This window comes from Ammodytes marinus (assembly GCF_949987685.1).
Source record: "Ammodytes marinus genome assembly, chromosome: 3".
Classification (NCBI taxonomy): domain Eukaryota; kingdom Metazoa; phylum Chordata; class Actinopteri; order Uranoscopiformes; family Ammodytidae; genus Ammodytes; species Ammodytes marinus.
In genome coordinates, this window is record NC_137232.1 from 5,072,443 (window position 1) to 5,091,492 (window position 19,050).

Sequence of the window (19,050 nt, forward strand, 5' to 3'; positions counted from 1 at the left end):
GTCATATTGCAGTAAAATTATTAAAAGTATTGTCTGTAACCATACCTTGTTCCGTGCGACTGAAAACCCCAAGAGTAGTCAATTACTTTTCACGTCTTCGGCTTCTCGCTCGAGGTGAAATGTAACAAAACAAATGGTTACTATGGCAACGCATGATACAGTCAGTTCTGACGCTGACGTCAGTAAAGCTTCACTTGACTTGTCAGATCGATATTCGCCACACAGGCCCTGGCACCCCAAATGCTGTGCACTAAACCCTTCTATGCTATTTGGGGAGTAATCTGAATGCTAGTATCTGAAAAGAGTTTAGGCACATTTGTCAATCCATAAAAATATTGTCATTTCAATTTGTTGACAGCTACAAAAATTACGTTTTAGAATGCGGGACACTCTTCAGTTCTCTGCCCAAGCATTCCATGACTGTTGCCATGGAGACTGACTGATTCATACATGAGCCTGGGAGCTGAGCACACAGTCCGGAGTAGGTAGCCTACCTGGCCTGGTCGAGACAGTAGTAGGCTACAAAAGCAATTTTTTTCAACTAAGTTTTATAATATTTATGAACATTAATGTCATTCATATTTTTTGTAAAAGCGTATTGAGACACCAAACTTTGATATCATATTGATCTTTACTATTTTAGACCATGTTTACAGAGCCTGAGTCCCCTCTACCACTGTGGGAAAGAATAAACGTTTTCATTAGACACGAAAAAAGTGCCTTCACTTCTACCAATCAATACAAATAAATAATTAAAAATTATTACAGAAAACAGGACCAGTGGCGTGCACAGACATTTTGGGGGGCAGGTGCTCAGTGCAAAAAAAGGGCACACTATATTCTATCGGTGAATGACCAAATCATTTTAAAAGGTTCACATTTTTCTTCCGGGGGAGCATTCCCCCGGACCCCCCTAGAAGGTCCAGGGTCCCAAACACAGTCACCCAAATTCCTGTGAGAAGAACTGTAGGCTATGTGTGGCTGGGTATTAAAAGTCATTAGGCCAGGGGGGGATTTTGTACAAGTAACCTTAAAGTAAAATTCATCAATCTGGTGCACTTTGAGAAAAAAATGTGGGCTATTTAGAACAATTTTCTGGAATAATTGGGAGACATAGAATTACCAAAAAGCAGAAAGAAAAAATGTACATGTTTGAAAAAAAACAGTCTGCTTCGGGATTTTTTTAAATAATCCCTTATCCCGAAGCTCCTTGTCTCTTTGAAGTCTTCGTTAGGCCCCTGATCTCCATAGGTAAACAATGTAAGGGCACTTGATTGGTCCAGGGGGTAAAGGGCAGGTGCTCAGGCACCACTTGGTGTCTACCTGTGCACGCCACTGAACAGGACGATTATAGAAACGACAGCACGGAATATCATATCTAGCTTAGGCAACTTTATCAAGAATAGATCAGACAAAGAATGACGTGAGATTTATTTAATATGTGCATTGACAAATGTGTTGGTCATCTGTTACAGTACATTAAATATCCTTGCTATTGGAGAAAAGAAGTCACATTTTTAGTTCAAAATAAAAAATAAAAACAGTAACAAACTGGCTGATATAATTGATTCCAGCAAGCCAATAACAATAACATTCGCTATGAAAGATCTCCATGTTGGTAAGCGATATATTTAAAATCAAGAGGAATAGGAACAGGCCAAGAAAATCATGTCAACTTCTGATAAACCATCTGATGAATGTTAAAGATACACACTGTATCACAAAGAGCAGCATTGTACAGTAGCTACACTAAATGTAAAGCAATAATCATCTCAAAAGGCACTTGCTGAATCTGTATTGTCTAAAAACTATTTGACATTATTTTCAGTACACACTAATTATAACAAGATGAACACCTATACATACTTATGCATTAACAATAAACAGTGGAACTTATCTTTGTTTCCCCCATTTTGCTTCAGAACTATCAGTAATGAAGGAGAACTCATAGTATACTCAAACTGCAAGGTGCTAGTGGGCTAAGGTAAAGCAGAACAAGTCAAAATTATATAGCTATGTTTCCAAGTAAGCCCTATAAATACTTCAAAAATACCATACAAAACATTGAGCTAACACAACTGCGGCATTGCTTTTAGGACAGCACACACCGATTAAGATATTTCTCTGCATATTTTTAAAATAAAAATGTTCTGCCAATAATAAATAATCTAAGATAAAAAAATTCAATAAAAGATCAGAGTGGAAATTTGAGTTTCTCTTTATTTCTGCCTTAAAGGTTTTACTCTGCACTTAACTAGTACTTTAGCCCATACTGTACACTGTGAATGTTGGCCTTTATTATCTTCACTATTTTATGTCTGCGAGAGCTTATTGAGCCACTCTTTGACTATTGTATCTTCATTATCCCCTGAACAAGGAGCACTTGTTTATTCTAAAGTCTGACTGAAATAAACCTGTGGAGAATATCTCTAAATATATTAAATAAACACCAATGGCTTCATGTTTGATAAGTGAGGAGTGAACACTGATGTACTCCTTTTTTTTAACTGCTAAAAGAACAGATTCTTTTTGAATAAACTAATGTGACCGTTGTGTCCAGTACAAAAAAAATAAAAAAAAGGTCCGGTGAGGTCGGCCCATTTTAGTGATTCCCTTTTCATCATTGTAATGTGAAGCCAAACTTAACTATTGGGGGTTCCAGCTTTTCTTTTTAGACCCACCAAGGAAGCTGTGGGAGAAACTATAAAATGAAAACAGAGGGTACACAAATATTTCGATCCTTAACCCAGCCTTACAACAGAGAGCTTACTTGCACCCACATACAACATACATGACCTTTCTATTTTATCAGTAGTCCAACCTGTGTCACCTCCCATTTCCTGAGTAACCAACCACGCAACATCCAATCAAAATCATTTCATCATATTCTACAATGCTATCTCTTATCTCATACGCAATATAATATGGAGTTAGCTTGTTTGAGGTCAGGGGACTTTAATGTGAGGCCAAGAATCTTCTTCACAGATTTGAAATCGGTTGATAAATGATTGCGCATAGTTTTTGATCTTCAAGTCAGACCTTTAAATTCTGGTTATTTTATGTAGGAGAACATTGAAGTGTGAGCAGCTTATAGCCACACTGGTAGCATAAGAGAGAGTAGTGGAGAGGTTTAAACAGTAGAAATAGGTAGTGGCCTTCAAAAGCTGCTCCTATAGGATTCACAGTAGGAAAAAAAAGCCCTGTTGCTGTTCAGGCAATCCATCTCTACATCAAAGCACATGTGTGACTCCTGACAGATCAGGTGGAGAGCTCTAGACTTGCTATGCTTTTCTCCAGTCCGTTGAGCCTCTCGGGCACCAAGCCTTCCTCAATGGCCACCTTGGACTCATGGACCTAAAGGGGGGAAAGATAGATCCACACTGGTGACTATACTTCCAGGCATATCCACTCAACTGTCTTGACTTATTTAATCAATGTCAAGTTTAGATGCGTATTAGTCAATAGATGTTGGTATCTGCTCATACAGCTGTAATCAAAACTATTCAACCCCCCCATTGCAAATGAGGTTTATTGGTAAAATGTAGGAACTTTAAGATGCTCGCAATAAACAAAATAAATCAACAACCATTCAAATAGATCAATATAACTAATATCACAATGGTTTCTCCCACACCAAAGGCCACTTTTAATGACTTCTGCAGTCTCAACATTATTATTATGGTTGAATAGTTTTATATCGCAACTGTAACTCACCTTGAATGGTTCACTAATCCCAATGATACACTGCAGTGTACTACTGAAATAGCAAAGCACGCACTCTCCTCCCCGCACAGGGATCTCCTCCTTACCGACATAAACCTATGAAAACAGAAGACGCATTTATATCATCAGTTTTTTCTCCAGATATTGGATAGAATAAATAACATGTCTTAAGTCTTTGGCATGATTTTACTACCTGTATGACTTCTTCATTGAAGGCCACTTGGTCGTCTTTCACCCAGGTGTAGGTGAGGTAGTCCGTCACACTGGTGAATCCAACCTGAATTGTTCACACACAAACATTCTGGGATTGGCACACTTGAAACTTAAAGATCCACCATTTTTCAGTCTGGGTATTGGATATCGGCCGATACTGATACTGTCCGATATCATAATTATTATACATGTCTTTGTTGCTGTTGATGTTATGTGTAAGGTTTGGAAGGCTTAAGCAACACAGCACTTCTAATTTAAAAATGTAAAACATTACAAAAAAAATCATAAAAGTTTATCTGAACTGCTTTGAACGGTTTGAATACGGATCAGAAATCACCTATTTAATTGCTAAATTCTTTTTTACTTATGCTCACACATGGTCCCACTACTCTCAGAATAACATTTTCTTTCATGGTTAAAATAAAACAAATGTATAAACAGTCTATGTAAATTCGATCTATATGTGAATGGGAGCTGTCCGATATCCAATAAGATTTCAGCCATACCAAGCCCGATACCGACATGTGATTGGATTGGTCCCATCCCTACTTCATCATCATCACATTTCAGTAGCCAGTGGTGAGCAGTGTGGTTAAGCCAACCTTATAGAGTCCGATCCAGTCCCATGCACTGGAGGGGAAGGGCTGCAGAGGGCTGTAGAGAACCATGGAGTCTATGTCTGCACTCCAGTCTCCCTCTGCCTGCAGACGCACCAGAGGACTCCCATACATCTTCTTCAGCTGGCACACACAGGGCAAGAAACAAACATTACAATTTATACATTATACACACACAGTCCCATATATAGAGTTTTTTTTTTTTTAACCTTGGGATTAGCCAAACATATTTAGAAGAGAAAAAATAAACAGATTTATCGCTTCAACTGTCTATTTGAACATCCACCTTGCTGATTTTTTACTTGGACCTATGGTACTGTCTGTCATTGAAACCAATGTTCTTCTAGGCAATGAGGGATTATTCCCATCATGTCAGGTGCACTCATTATTAGGTATGACCTCCAGATAAAATGGTTTACATCACTTGGTTTAACACCGGTCTGACCTGTTATTTACACTGTCAGATTATGTTGTATGGAGCTGATCAAATCATTGATATTTGGGAGAAAGAGACATACAGTCAGTTCCCTCTGGTGGACAAACTATGTAATGGAACCACTGATTAAAAATAAAATAATAATAATAATAATAATAATAAGAAGAATAATAATAATAATAAGAATAATAATACATTTCTGTGCTTCAATTTCTTGTTTCTTAATTGAAATAAACATTTACCAAAATATCTCCAATTAACCAAATATTGACCAATATATGAGCCTGGTTGATTTATTGCTGAAGTGTTTTAGGACCTCAGAAAGTACTGTGTTGAGTACAATATTATGAAAACCAAAAGAAACCATGGCTAGAGACACAAAAATAAGACATTTGTAACAGACTGGTGGTTGTTAACTTGTTTGGTATTGCTGAAAAATCCTGTGAAAACAGCAAAATTATTGTTGTGTTTATTTGTGTCTCACGTGTTGCTCTTTTCACTTGTGTGTCTCTATTATACATGTTCTTCTTCTATATATTGCATTGTTGAGGAGCCATGAGGCTTAAGAACTGCATTGCCAATGACTGCTGCTGATGACAAATAAACCATGTTGAATCTTGACTTTCACCTCCAGTGTGAAGATGGCTATGACAGGCTTGTGGTCGCTGACGCTGTACTCCATGTCGCTGCTGTAAGAGTCCTGGCTGATCTTCAGAGGGAACTCCTCCCCCTCCGCCTCCTCTCCACCAATCCCGTTGTCCGCCTGCTGGTCTGGGGGCGGGGCTCTGGGCCGCAGACGCCACAGAATGCGGTCGGTCCAGGCGGGCTTACGCTTCTTACCACTGCACACAGAGAGAGTGAGAGCAGAGAGGAAGGCTTTAGTGAGGAGATAAAGAGTCAACGTTCTATAGAAACAACCAAGGATGCTGGGAGGTGCATGGTTGGCTTGGATAAAAATTTTAATAAATGTCAAAGTATTCAATTGACACAAAACAATGTACAGTGTCCTTTTCACAGTGGCCTTGGCCAAGAATGTTGAAGTTTTTTTTAAATTAACGACTGATCCACTTGATAATTTAACAAAATTAGAAGTTTATTTTAATTTTCATGTGTCCATGTGAGCAGATGTAAGTTAGTGGCCGTTCTCATTTCATTAACTGTCGTGGACTAGGTCTAATTCTGGCTCTTGGATGTATTTACTTTAGGGCCTTCACATTGTCCTACTGCAGGATACAGGTATGTATTACACGTTGATATTTGTCACAGGGAAAGCTGTTGGAACTGTTAGCTACTGTAAGCTATTCATGGTAAGAAATTATTTGTATTTGTCCATTTTCAATGCTGACTTATCACATCAGTACCTTAACATGCAGCAGTCCGGCAAATACTATACAATGATGAAGTGAACACTTGTCCAATGCAGATTTTGAGGGACCTTTACAGTGTCTGTTGTGAGCTAGTGTAATATCCAGTAATCCAACACACACATATTGAATTATTCAGAGACAAGAGGCCTGTATTACCTCTGGCCATGCATGTTAGTGTCTACACAGCAACTGTTCTAGGACCCAGAGAGGTTCACAAACACACAGGCATTTTTAGATTCAAGCTCTGAAAAAAGTATGCTGGTATTACACACTGGAGGTTAAATGTGGGTTAGTATGGACTACTGATAGTATACCCTTTAAATAGTACCCTGTGGAAGATTGTATATTTACTCATAAACAAAACAATATGCATTCATGTGTCTTTTTTATTTCTCATTAAACATCTGTACTGTCCTTTTTTGTTGCATTGTTTACATCCATGTTTGCTAGCTAGAAGTCCCTGCATTTGGCTGTCACATTTCTTTGTTTCTTACCTCCCTCAACTATCCATCAGTAAAATAACATGAAGCTGTCTGAGGGAAACTGCACATTGCCTGCTTTCTCGTGCATGCAATAATGACACAAGAACAGGTGCCTGACCATAGTAACATTGCTGTATAATATAGCATATAGTGGTAAGAAAAAAACTCCACAGGGTACCTTGAACAACAACAGGTCTGTCAAATGAACTAGCATCTCAATCTTTTCTTTTCTTTGAGACAATGTGCCTTTCTTCCCAAAAATACCCTCAATTCCACCACCATGTTTGTTTAAAGTTACGACAATGCATTCAAAAAGAGGAGACTACTTTAAGCATCTTGTTAAAAGTAGCATTTATGCTAACGGTGAAGTGCAAGTTAAGTGAATGACACAAAGGGGAGACATGGTATATTAAAAAGGGAGATGTGGACACAAATGGGTTTTGAACTCTTACTTAAAGCCAAACCATGTCCTGTAGAGCCTGTGAAGATGAAAGGAGATCAAATACAAATACACATTTAAAGAGGCAAGTGCTGGAAAGAAAATGTCATTTATCAGATTAGATGGATTGAGTGTGGGGATGTATAACAGTTGTAAACTTTTACCTGCTGTCATATGTATTTGAGTTCAAGTCAAACTTGTACGTGGGCGGGAAGTCCAGAGGCCCTTCCTCAAACTCCTGGAGCATCGCTTCTTTCTTCTTCATCATGGTCAACTGAGAACCACGCACACACACACACACACACACACACACACACACACACACACACACACACACACACACACACACACACACACACACACACACACACACACACACACACACACACACACACACACACACACACACACACACACACACACACACACACACACACACACACACACACACACACAAGAACAATCAAAGTAAGCAGGTGCTGTGCTGAGCCCTCATATGAACAGGAGTGAATTTTGCTGTATCGTTCTTTAAAGGAATAACAACATTTTTAGCTTTTTGCCTCCCTCTCCTGTGTGCTTGTTGGGATACATACTGGAAAGAAACCAGGAGGGTTTAGTGATGTTGTAAAGATTATCTTTTGACCTGTTCCCCTTGACCACCGGTGTTTGAGCTAAGCTAACCTTGATGAGCGACCTTTGCCCATTTCTATATCAAAAATTCATGCAGTGACAGGAACGGTTTCTGTTGACTTTTCTTGAGCCGGAGAGTGAGGCAAAAAAAAAGCTCAAGCTATTGAACTATTCCTTAAAGTGTCAAACCTGGTCTTTGCTCCACAGCAGGTTGTAGGTTTGCTCGTTGAGACAGTTGCGGACAAAGTGCATGCCGTGGTCCTGAATTCTGAAGTTGAGATCTCCAAACCAGAAGACCAGGCTGGACCCAGACAGGGGGGGGAGAAGATGGATGTGTCAGCTGTCATGTTCTTAAAAAACACCTGGGGCCTCATTTATAAAGCTTGCGGCGCACAAAAACCTTGCGTAGACAGGAAGAAATTTGCGGGAAAATGTGCGGTGGCAAACGTTGGTATTTATAAAGACATTATTTGCGGAGAAGTGTGCGTATTCCTACGCCAACCTTCGACCATGCGTAGAGCCTAACGCAAGGTTTTCCTGACTCGGGGAATCAGCGACACTCAATGGCAACACCACGAAATAAAGCTCAGTCATCAGAAAAACACAGACAAATTATGCTTGGCACCCAATATATTTAGTCAATAAAATATATAAGCTTACCTATAGTTGTGAATATATGGCTACTGTAGTCTATGGCATGCAGTTGTGATGTAGTTTGAATTACTTATCAAGTAGCCTAGGTCTACATGCTTTGGTTATATTTTATAAGTTGAATCTTATAGCGCTACTTTATAATAATATCCTATATGTCGGGAGGTGTTTCCGTAAGTGGCCAGCGGGAGAGCAAATTTTAAGAGGTGTGTAAAAAGTAGTTTTGTACAAAGTTAAGCCCAACAGATATTAATTAAAACTGTAATTTCGTTAGATAAAATCATGTTATGAATTTAGCAAATCATTACACGCATCTCTTTCCCATAACAATTCACCCTGGAAGATATAACTATAGCCTAATCTGACGTTGTTGGAAATGTGTGGATCTCACGGGAGATAAACAATTCTCTCGAATTGACTATAGGCATTATTTCACTTGTCACACCATATTTTATATAGGCCTACATATAAGACTACAGGTAGGCCTACGCTAATACGTGATATTTCATACAGTACAAAGTTGGGCGAAACTGCTTTACAAAGACTACAACGACTGTGCCAATCATGATATGTGATAAGCACGCGGGTGTGTATGTGTGTGCCAGTTTCTTCAGCACATGCACGACGTCACAGGCTTTCTTCCTTCACAGTCGCTTTCTTTGCGGCCGCGTTGCCTCCCTTTTTTCCTCATGTCAGTCAAAATTCCGTGCTTATTAAGTGCGTCATCATATTCAGGAGCTATTTAGCATTCGCCATGTATGGTAGATTGTGGGATGAAACTGGGAGGTGAAGTGGGAGGACACGGGGTGGAGATCGTCTGCGCACAATTCACCGCAGGTGGGTATTTATAAAGGGAAGATTGCGTGCAACTGTGCGCCGCACAGTTTTATAAATCTGAATTTTTTTTTGCGCAGCACCTTTTTGGCTTTGTGCGGACGCAATGTTTTAGGATGGTTTCTACGCACACCGTTATAAATGAGGCCCCTGCTGTAGTAAACTGAATGGTGTTTGTGTCTACTCACCTGTGGTCAAGAATTTTGGGAGCCTTTTTACACTCAAAGGTCTGCGTGTCCATGATGTACTCAAACTCATCCACTCTCTCCGAGGCGTAGTTCATGTGAGCGGCCAGGTGACAGTTGAGGAAACAGAGCATGTGGCCGTAGAATGACAGACGGATGGACACGCCCCCCTTGTTGCCCTGGGAGACAAACAGGATATGAGACAAGAGGAAGTGCCAGTTGAGAAAGGGGAAGTGTGCCGATGTTTACGGCCCTTTCCCAAATGACTCCCTATGCACTCCCACTCCGTGAGCGAGTGTGACTCGCTGTGGAGTCACCCTCGCGGCTGTGGAGTGCCACTCGATCATTAAGGGGAGGGTATAACAACGGCGCGGCTTTGGCAAGCCCTCGCCTCTGTCAGACGGAAACAGGAAGAAACCTGGAGACACTAGTTAACTGTTAAGTCTTTATTTCTCACCCTACAATAAAATTCCACCACTTTTATATTTGACCTGAAACGATCTTTACATTCATAAGCTACGCATGTGAGAGTAAATGTAGTATTGAATAAAAACAAACTCACTCCCATGATTTTTTGGCTGCATAATTTATTTTTTGTTAAACATTTTGTAACTGCATATTCTTAATTTTACCAGCTCAGTCTGTAGTGGAGAAAACGGGTGGGTGATCCGCTGTTTAATTATCCTTTTAGTTTACATGCACAGCAGCATACAAAACCAGGGAAAAGAACAATAGTCTGCTAAAGCATGTATTCCACTTGTCATGATACGTTAATCTGCCATTTCGACCCGCGAATCGCGGCAGTTAATTAGCGTGCATAAATTATAATGCACTGCAAGGGTGGTCATAAATAAGAAAAGTCATGCGCTCCAGCTGACTGACGTCACCGCCGCTATTACTACCCCTCATTGGCTTTAACAGTAACACAAATCTTACTAACAATTTAAGGAAATAATCACTGTCCCTTATTAACTTGTGGGCATTTTCTTCATCTGCTTCGTTTTATCTTTTATCCACGCCTTGAAAATACACTAACGATAGACAAGTGGCATAATCAAATCAACAAGTGTAAAACAACATGTTAATTCCGATATTGTAGGCTACCCTCTGGTTCCGTCATTTAGGGCTATGCATAAAAATAAACAATCAAATGTCTGTTTGAGGTAAGAGAACGTTTAATTTATAATTCGGGAAACAAACTCCATGGAACTCTCATTTGTAAGTTGGCTCCTCCATTCCGGACTTAATTGATTGGCGGACACCTGTGTCAAACGTAGGGCTAAGCCACTATCGATGCAGACTCGGTGATCGAGGGCTTTATAACCCACTCACACTCGAGGTTCTGTGGTTTGGGACGACACTCAATATGGCGGGCCCTCCTCGCGAACGCGCAAACGGAGGGATAGTGGATAGGGATAGGGTGTAGGGGGTGGATCTAGATTGGGCCTACATATCAAAGTGTCCCTGCGTTCCAAATCACATACGTTTTCTTTTTACTACACTACATACTAAAGTACAGAAGAGTATTAAGGCCACGGGAGATAAATAAAATCAAATAAGGAAGATTTATGTTGAGAAATGTCAAGAATAAAGATCAATACTGCAAAATGCTGTTGGAGTTAGTGGGGCATTTATGTATTTTCAGCATTGACGTGCATGTATTGGGACATTCTAAATCTTTTTCTGGCATACTAAATAGGAGGGAAGTATGGGTATTGGAACGCAGGGAAAGCGTGTTTACAGAAATAGGGGAGTACCACTGCATATGTGAAAAAAGTGTGAGAAGTCTGATTCATTGCCCCAAGTGATGTCACTTGAGTCAGTTCTCTTGGGTCTGGAGATCACACCTGTATATTCTAGGGCTGGCCCGAATTATTCGAATATTCGAATACTCGTTCGGAAAATTAGTATTCGGAGTTTAAATTAGTATTCGGAGCTTCGTTTTTTTTTATAATTTTTTTTTTTTTTTTCTCAACTTTTTTTTTGCAAGAAGCTAGTACTGCAATATAATGTCATCAAATAATTTTATATTTGGATATAAAAGTTAGTAATATTGTAGTAGTAGTAGTAGTATTGCTCATTTAGGAGGATATTACATTACTAAGTGTCATAGCGCATCCATTACTTCACCTCCGAGCGCGTAAATCTTCAACAAAATATGCAGATACTGTCAAAATCGGTTCCAGGGAGTATATAGGGATTATCAACGTTTAAAAAAAAAAAAAATTATTTAATTTTTTTTTTTTTTTTTTTTATGTTGTTTTTGACGGTGTGTTTTTCTGGAACGAATATTCGAATATTCGCTCGGAAAAACCAACGAATATTCGAAGCCAGAAAAATGGTATTCGGGCCAGCCCTAGTATATTCATATATAAAAACAAATTCAAAAACCTGGGAATGCGTAGTTAGAAAATAAGTGAGGTTGCAGCCGGCCTGATGCTACATTGGCAGCCATTAGCATAAGATTATATCTCACCCAGTAACCAAAGATGCCTGTGCGTGTGAACGTGGCCTTGATGTCTCTGATGAAGGGGACGTGCTCCAGTTTGGAGAAGAAGAGCAGCAGCAGACCCTGCATTCTGATGGACGACACCTGAAACACACACACAAGTTAAATACAGCGCAACATAATTCATACATAAATATAATAATTAGTAGGGCCTTCAAATTAACGCGTTCATTTCGATTAATAACAGAAAAATTAACACGATTAAAAAAATTAACGCAGATTAATCGCACTTCTATAATGCCCTTTGACCCGGTGCAAAAGTGGTGCGCAGCTGCACCTGTAGTTTGCAGACACGGCCCGCACGGGTGAAAGGGAGAAAAGTAAAGAGAGAAGCAGGGGAAAGGGGCCGAGGCGAGGTTTATGGGATGCTTCGGGCAAATGAGCATGAAGGTAGGAAGACATCTTACTTTATTCTCCGCAGTGTCTGTGCATTATTGATTTAGTGAGTGCAACAACGTAGGTTCAAAACAGTATCTCTCAATCTTCCTCCGTGTGTCTCAATTTTGTTTGTTAGCTGTCTCGTCTCTCGCATAAACGGACAACCGCCCCGTGTGTGTGTGTCAATATTTTTGCCTATGAGTACGACGATGGTGAATGAATCGGCATAGGCATCTGTGGCAGTGCAGCGCTGTCTGTTGTGGGAGACGGAAAGTCGTCATTTAGTCTGCTTGTTTTTTTGAGAAAATTCGGCGCTAGTTCCTAATTTTATTTCATGTAGAAACCTGGCTGAGGGGAGGAGAGAGAAGTTAGGAGAGACGGAGAGAGAGAGAGAGAGAGAGAGAGAGAAAAACTGTAGTAGGCTATACAGCTGTTTACAAACAGGCATAAAAGTGTCATAAATGTATGCGATTACTTTAGATTAATTAATCACAGAGCCTGTAATTAATTAGAATATTTTTTTTTAATCGCTTGACAGCCCTAATAATGAGTAATCCCGCCATCAGGGACTCACGCTTACTTATGAGAAAAATAAGCACATGGTAAAATCAATGTGTTTACCTAGTACATTGTTCACCGCTCATGGCTGTGCATTTATACGTTTATTTTTTGTACCTTCATGTATTTGCGTGGCGCCAAGGTGGACATTAACTGATGACTCCATGGGTCGTCGAACACAGTGTCGGACATGAATCGCAATGGCCCCGAGTACACCTCCTGCAAACTAACACACACACACACACACACACACAATAACCAGTCACTCTGACCTACATCCAGTTCTATAAGGCAGTGAGTGACCCCACCAAGTAGCTTACGTTCCCCTGCACCACCTACCCAATGACGTAGAGGTCTGGGGTCTTTGGGGAGTTGAGGTGGAGGAGTGAGGTCAGGTCCTCTGGAGGATCAACTGTGGCTACGTTCCATGTCACCATGTGTAGCCTGTGGAGATAGAAAGAATGCCTAGTTGTGTTATACCACTTCCATACAAAACAATCAACGTATTCAATCAATAAAAGTTGGACTCTGTTTAGAAAAAAAAAGCTAAAAGTTTTGACAAAAAAACATTTTTTTTTAAATATTCAGTTTTATGTGATAAGAAATGCTTTAAAGAAGTTAAAGCTCCTAGGAAGCTACAATATGGTACAAGGTCACTGTAACCTCACGATACATAAGTAACCTTTGATCTTCAAAAGTTAAATCAGTTAATCCTTGAAGTAGAGTCGACATCGGTGCAAACTTTTGCGAGGTCACAGTGACCTTTGACCTCCTAAATGAATGAATGAATGAATGAATAGACTATATTGTCATTGCACATGTCACACAAGTACAAAGCAACTAAATTACCAGTTACATCCCGTCCAAGAAACATAAAAAGACAGTGTGGGGAGACAGGAGGGAGAGTATTAAGATTAGATAAGAAGTTGAGGAATATCTACTTTAGATATTGCGTTCATGGGTCATGAGGTCACAGTGACCATTGACCTTCAACATCTAATCAGTTCTCCCTCGAGTCGGAATGGACATTTGGGCAAAGTTTGAATATAATCCCTCATAACGTTCATGAGATAATGCCTGGACGGACGGACATCCCACACACATAATAATATGAAACATAACATAGAAAATCTAGCTGTATCACATCACAACACACTGTAGGCTACTTACTGTACTGTGAGCTTTGCAAACAAAGGGCTTGATTAGCTGCAATAACCAAAGATGAGTTACACCATCCAAGTGTAAAATCTGTTACAAGTCAAAGCACTGTGCGTCCAGTCAACACCTAATGAAAGCCTTCTCTGCTCAGCTGTTTACAGTCCAATGTATGAAAGACATTTCAAAAGGACAAGGTTCTACTGAAGGGCTTTCAATTACAACCAATCAAGAGTGTCTTTGGTTGGCCATTGGTACAGGAATTCACCGAACCGGCAGGAGAAAATTAAAATCCACCAACAAGCACTTTAAATGGAAAATATTAGAGAACTGAATGAGAGGAGGTGGAGCACAGTTTCTCTTGTACAGAATCACTGAATACCAGGGGTGGTGGAAAAAAACCAAGCATGCAAAAATCGTGATTCCTATCTTCTGCGATTTAATTTGCGAAAATTAGAATATCTTTTTTAAATATATGGATTTTGCTGCTGCCGGTAATGTCACCGCCTTAAAAATCACATGCATTACAAGCTTCACATTAAAAAATAGACCAAAAATGAAGATAGATAAGACATGGACTTTAATTTTGCTTTTATGCCATCATTTTCCACCACGCCTCTTAGCACACAATGCTTTGCGCTGAATTGAGGAAACATTTTTTGGATGGAGAATCGTTTTTTTTTTTTTTTTTTCATCAAATTGTGACCCCAAGAATGGGAATGGAACAGATAGGATCCTAAAAGATTGACACCCTTTGATGACAAGCCAAGAGGTGACACATTTCTCCCCCCAAACCTGAACACGTCCTTCCTGGGCTTGTTGGCTCTCTTTCCACAGAGGAGGAAGGCGTTATCCAGGCTCTTCACCACCCTGTCGTGCAGCGTGTGCCTGGGGTCCAGGTCGTCCACACAGGTCATGAGCTGGTGGAGGCGGTGGCGCAGCTGCAGTTTGCTGGCCGTGGACTGTGTGGTGGCATCGCTGGTTACGCTATCAGAGCGCACACGGCCCAACACACTACTCATATCATCCATTCTGACTCAAAGGGTTGGACTGCAGGAAGGTCTCAGCTGTCTTCTCAGTGTTTAAGTTACAAAATTACGACAGCAGAACTGATTTCCACCGAGGCAAAACTGTACACAACAACCAAACAATATATAAAAAGACAATCTGAAGTATGTCTTGGTTGTGCTGAGAGAATCAAATGAGCAACGGTCCAAAGCGGTGGCTGCTTGTGAGGAAAATCAAACCACTGAGTGAAATGAGGAGAGTCCAGGGGTTCAAGGATTTGGGTGTTTCACAGTTGAACTGAGTGATTATGGAACCGGTTCATTGTGTCTACAATTTCTTCCTTTGTGTACTAAAAACTAGGTTGTAATCTCATTCGGATACAAATGTCTCAACAATAGGCCTATTAATAAATTGGGAAACCAACTTGCATGCATGCAGAAAAAAAAAGCTGTTGTTGAGTGACCCTGCAGCTATTTCTTCAGGCAGGATGGCAACACATTGTTTTTTTTTTTCAGTTAATCCGCATTAGGTGTCGGTATCGTTGGGCAACCCTAATCCGCCTGCCAGAATACAGTCAGATCTGTAGACTGGCAAAACATTGTGTTTAGCATCAGGCATCAACTTGGAGAGACTGATCCCAGAACTGCACTTTAGATGAAATTACATTAATACTCGCACATAAAATGCAAGGCTAAAGAGTAAGGAGAAAGGAGAAAGGAATAATGTAGGACACTGTTACAAACTTTCAGACAGACTTTTACAGTCAAACCTGGACAATGTCCTGTCTGTCTAAAGAAGCCATATTAGCACAGCACAGTGTCCATGGGTGCTTGGAAAATCACTCTTCAGGGTTCGACATAACGTATAGCCCGATGGCCCGGGGCCAGTAAAATCATATGCAGGGCATGTTGATTGGTCAGTCACTGTCCCGCCCGGGCCAGTGACTGGCCAATCACAGTTCAGTATCTTTTTGTAGACTACATCATGGTTCATTGAAATGCGCGTTGAGAGTCGTAATGAAAGCAGTGTTTATTTAAGACTCAATATAATAAACCTAATATAAAATATATTTTTTAATGAAAGGCCAGTGGACAACCGATGCGTGGGCGTTTTGACAGGCGGAGCAACTAGCGGGTGCACTCTCGCTCCATTGGCAGAGCTGCCTACCGTCCGCCTGCGAGTCGACAAATCAATCGACTTGCTTTGCCTCCTTTCTTTCTTCCCACAGCAGAGGTTGAGGTGCAGAAAATGATAACTGCGCTTTTCCTTTATCTGCCGACGTAATGTTACAGTATTTGCATGCAAGCCCCAATGGTAATACAAATGAGAGGCGTTATTTAAACGCTGTGAATGCGTCTCCGGTGATTGTGTCGGTTGTAGACAGAAACGAACGGAGGGACTCCGCTCACTGTACAGTTCCTAAAGTCGCGCAGTTTGGCACTGTGTTTTCAGGCTCGAGACGTTCAATCAGATCGCGGAAGTCTTTCCCATTGAAATCGCTAACGGGGAGAATATCCCCGGTTATTATTTTAGCCACAAACCACAGTTCATCTGCGCGGCGGCTCACTCGCTGGCTAGAATACACGGTGAAACGCTGCTGTGATCGGACGAAGGCATTGTGTGTTTCTAAGGTGATTTAACGTCATAGTCTTAGACGAGCGTTTAACTTATGCTGCATATTTTGCACTGCATTGTTTTTTATCAATAGTTTGAAAAAATGGTCCCACACCGGACGCTCACGACCAGACGTGAACTCACATACACGGTGAAATCTCCCATTAAAAAAACGGCATAACCCACTGATTTTCGGATTTCTATTCTATTATTAAAGTCAACTTGAGCTCAAGTGGAAAACCGGTCATTCGGTCGACACATTCACATCCCTAATGCATATAGAGAAAGTAATAAAAACAGCCTACCACACATGACTTCTGCAGGTGAACTTTTCATTAAACTGCCCAAATTCAAGAATAAAAACAACCATCAAACTACTGGACTTTAAAATACTGGCCGACTCTTTCAACATACTTTCAGTTGTAGGCTTCTAATTCAATATGTTTGCCTGGTTTTATATTATGTGTATGAGCAATATCAACATTTCATATAATTAACTAAAAGAAAAATAACAAAATCTAAAGGGAATATCTATACTGTTACAGTATAGATATTCCCTTTAGATCTGGTTATCTTTCTTTATTTTTCTAATACAGGTATTATAATTATGGACACTAAATTATGAAGAAAAAAAAAGTGTGTGCAGGGCCAGTGAAAATATACAAGGGGCCAGTAAAACTCGGATCCACTGGCCCGGCGGGCCAGTAGGAAAAAAAAGTTATGTTGAACCCTGACTCTTAGCTAATTACACACTTCATACAAGCCCACTCATTGTGCAGTAGCCGTTTGCTGTGTATCTCCTGAGAGGACATGATCATCTTAATGGCACTGCTTATTGGCAAAATGTCTGGCTTTGCTAGACATATCCCTGCGTTCCAAATCACATACTTTTTCTTTTTACTGCACTACATACTTAAGTACAGAAGAGTATTAGGGCCACGTGAGAGAGAGAAAAATCAGATAATTAAGATTTGTTTTACATTATGTCGAGAATAAAGATGAATACTCCAAAATGCTATTGAAGTTAGGGGGGCATTTATGTATCTTCCGCATACTACAATTGACGTGCATGTATTGGGACATCCTAAATCTTTTTCTGGCATACTAAATAAATAGTAAGGAAGTATGGGTATTGGAATGCAGGGTTACACCTCAAAACCGGATGCACAACTATATTATTTTGAGAAAAACATAAACATGCAATTAGCTTGAGAAACCGAAAGTATCTTAAATTATATGAGACTTTGATATGATACTTTGGATTTGTATTTAAATGAGTAGTTTTTAGTTTGTACACGGTGGTAGGCAGTGACTTTCTAATATTCAATGTAACTAGGAAGTGTGTGCATATAGCGTGCTGACGGGCTCGTGAGTTTGGGCTGTGACTAAAGACAACGGTGACAACTAGTCCAACCTGAAGCTGTCTCCAGCGCAGTTTATCTTCCTCATGAGTAGGTCTGACCGCTCCTCGTTCTCCTCCATCTTTTCCTCCACACCCGGAAAGCGAGTCCGCTAGAACTCACACAGGTACATTCACAACCGGAGCCTGAAGATGAACAAAAAAAAAACGAAAATACACTAATAAATTAAACAGTACAGCACACTGTCAGCTAACACGGCTAACAACTTATTGACAGTGTTTCCAACACAATTCACAGGCTGGGTTATTACATTAGCTGCCAACGTCAACTTTAGTTGGAGCTAACTGCACGCAGAGCTAACGTTTTATCGTCGTTCCCCGCTGTTGTGCTTGTTGTCATGTCGTAATGTAAATGACGTTAAGCTCTCTACACTGAGCAGCTAGCTACAGCAAGCTTATTTCCATCAAACATTCGAATACACAACTTGTATGAGTGCGTCTTCTACCGTATACTACCTTATATGGTGTGGCAGTGCGTGTTTCTATGTTGTTTCTCTACTTGCACTGGCACGTAGAGCTACAGTTGCCCATCAGCAGCAGTGTAAACCTTTCTTTATATGTCCATGGTGTGGTGTAAACAGTACAGTAGTGATGTCGTCCATCCCCGCATCCGGAACAATTGTCACGCGCCTTCACAATAAAAGCACTTCAATGTGACGTTCATTTTAGACTCTAAATTCATTGCCCAAAACCGGTTTTTTATTTATATACATTGTACATCTATCAACATGCACTTCTTCTAATAGTTAACTCTTTAAATATCACCATTATTATACGTGCCTGACCTGAAAAGCACTGTTTCTTACACGACCACTTTTACTTGCTGTAAGT

At 40.3% G+C, this 19,050-nt stretch overlaps 1 protein-coding gene across 1 annotated transcript; it reads right to left on the reverse strand.

The window, feature by feature from the left end:
* Positions 1-1,419: 1,419 nt before the first annotated feature.
* inpp5ka (inositol polyphosphate-5-phosphatase Ka) lies at positions 1,420-18,798 on the reverse strand. Its single transcript, XM_080053479.1, has 13 exons — positions 18,676-18,798; positions 18,214-18,345; positions 13,362-13,466; positions 13,140-13,248; positions 12,054-12,170; positions 9,581-9,756; positions 8,097-8,208; positions 7,442-7,551; positions 5,618-5,831; positions 4,539-4,676; positions 3,917-4,000; positions 3,715-3,819; positions 1,420-3,354 (listed from the first exon to the last, which is right to left on the reverse strand). Exons 2-13 carry the CDS (start codon positions 18,279-18,281, stop codon positions 3,259-3,261), a joined length of 1,434 nt encoding a protein of 477 aa, XP_079909605.1. The 5' UTR covers positions 18,282-18,345; positions 18,676-18,798; the 3' UTR covers positions 1,420-3,258.
* Positions 18,799-19,050: the final 252 nt, after the last annotated feature.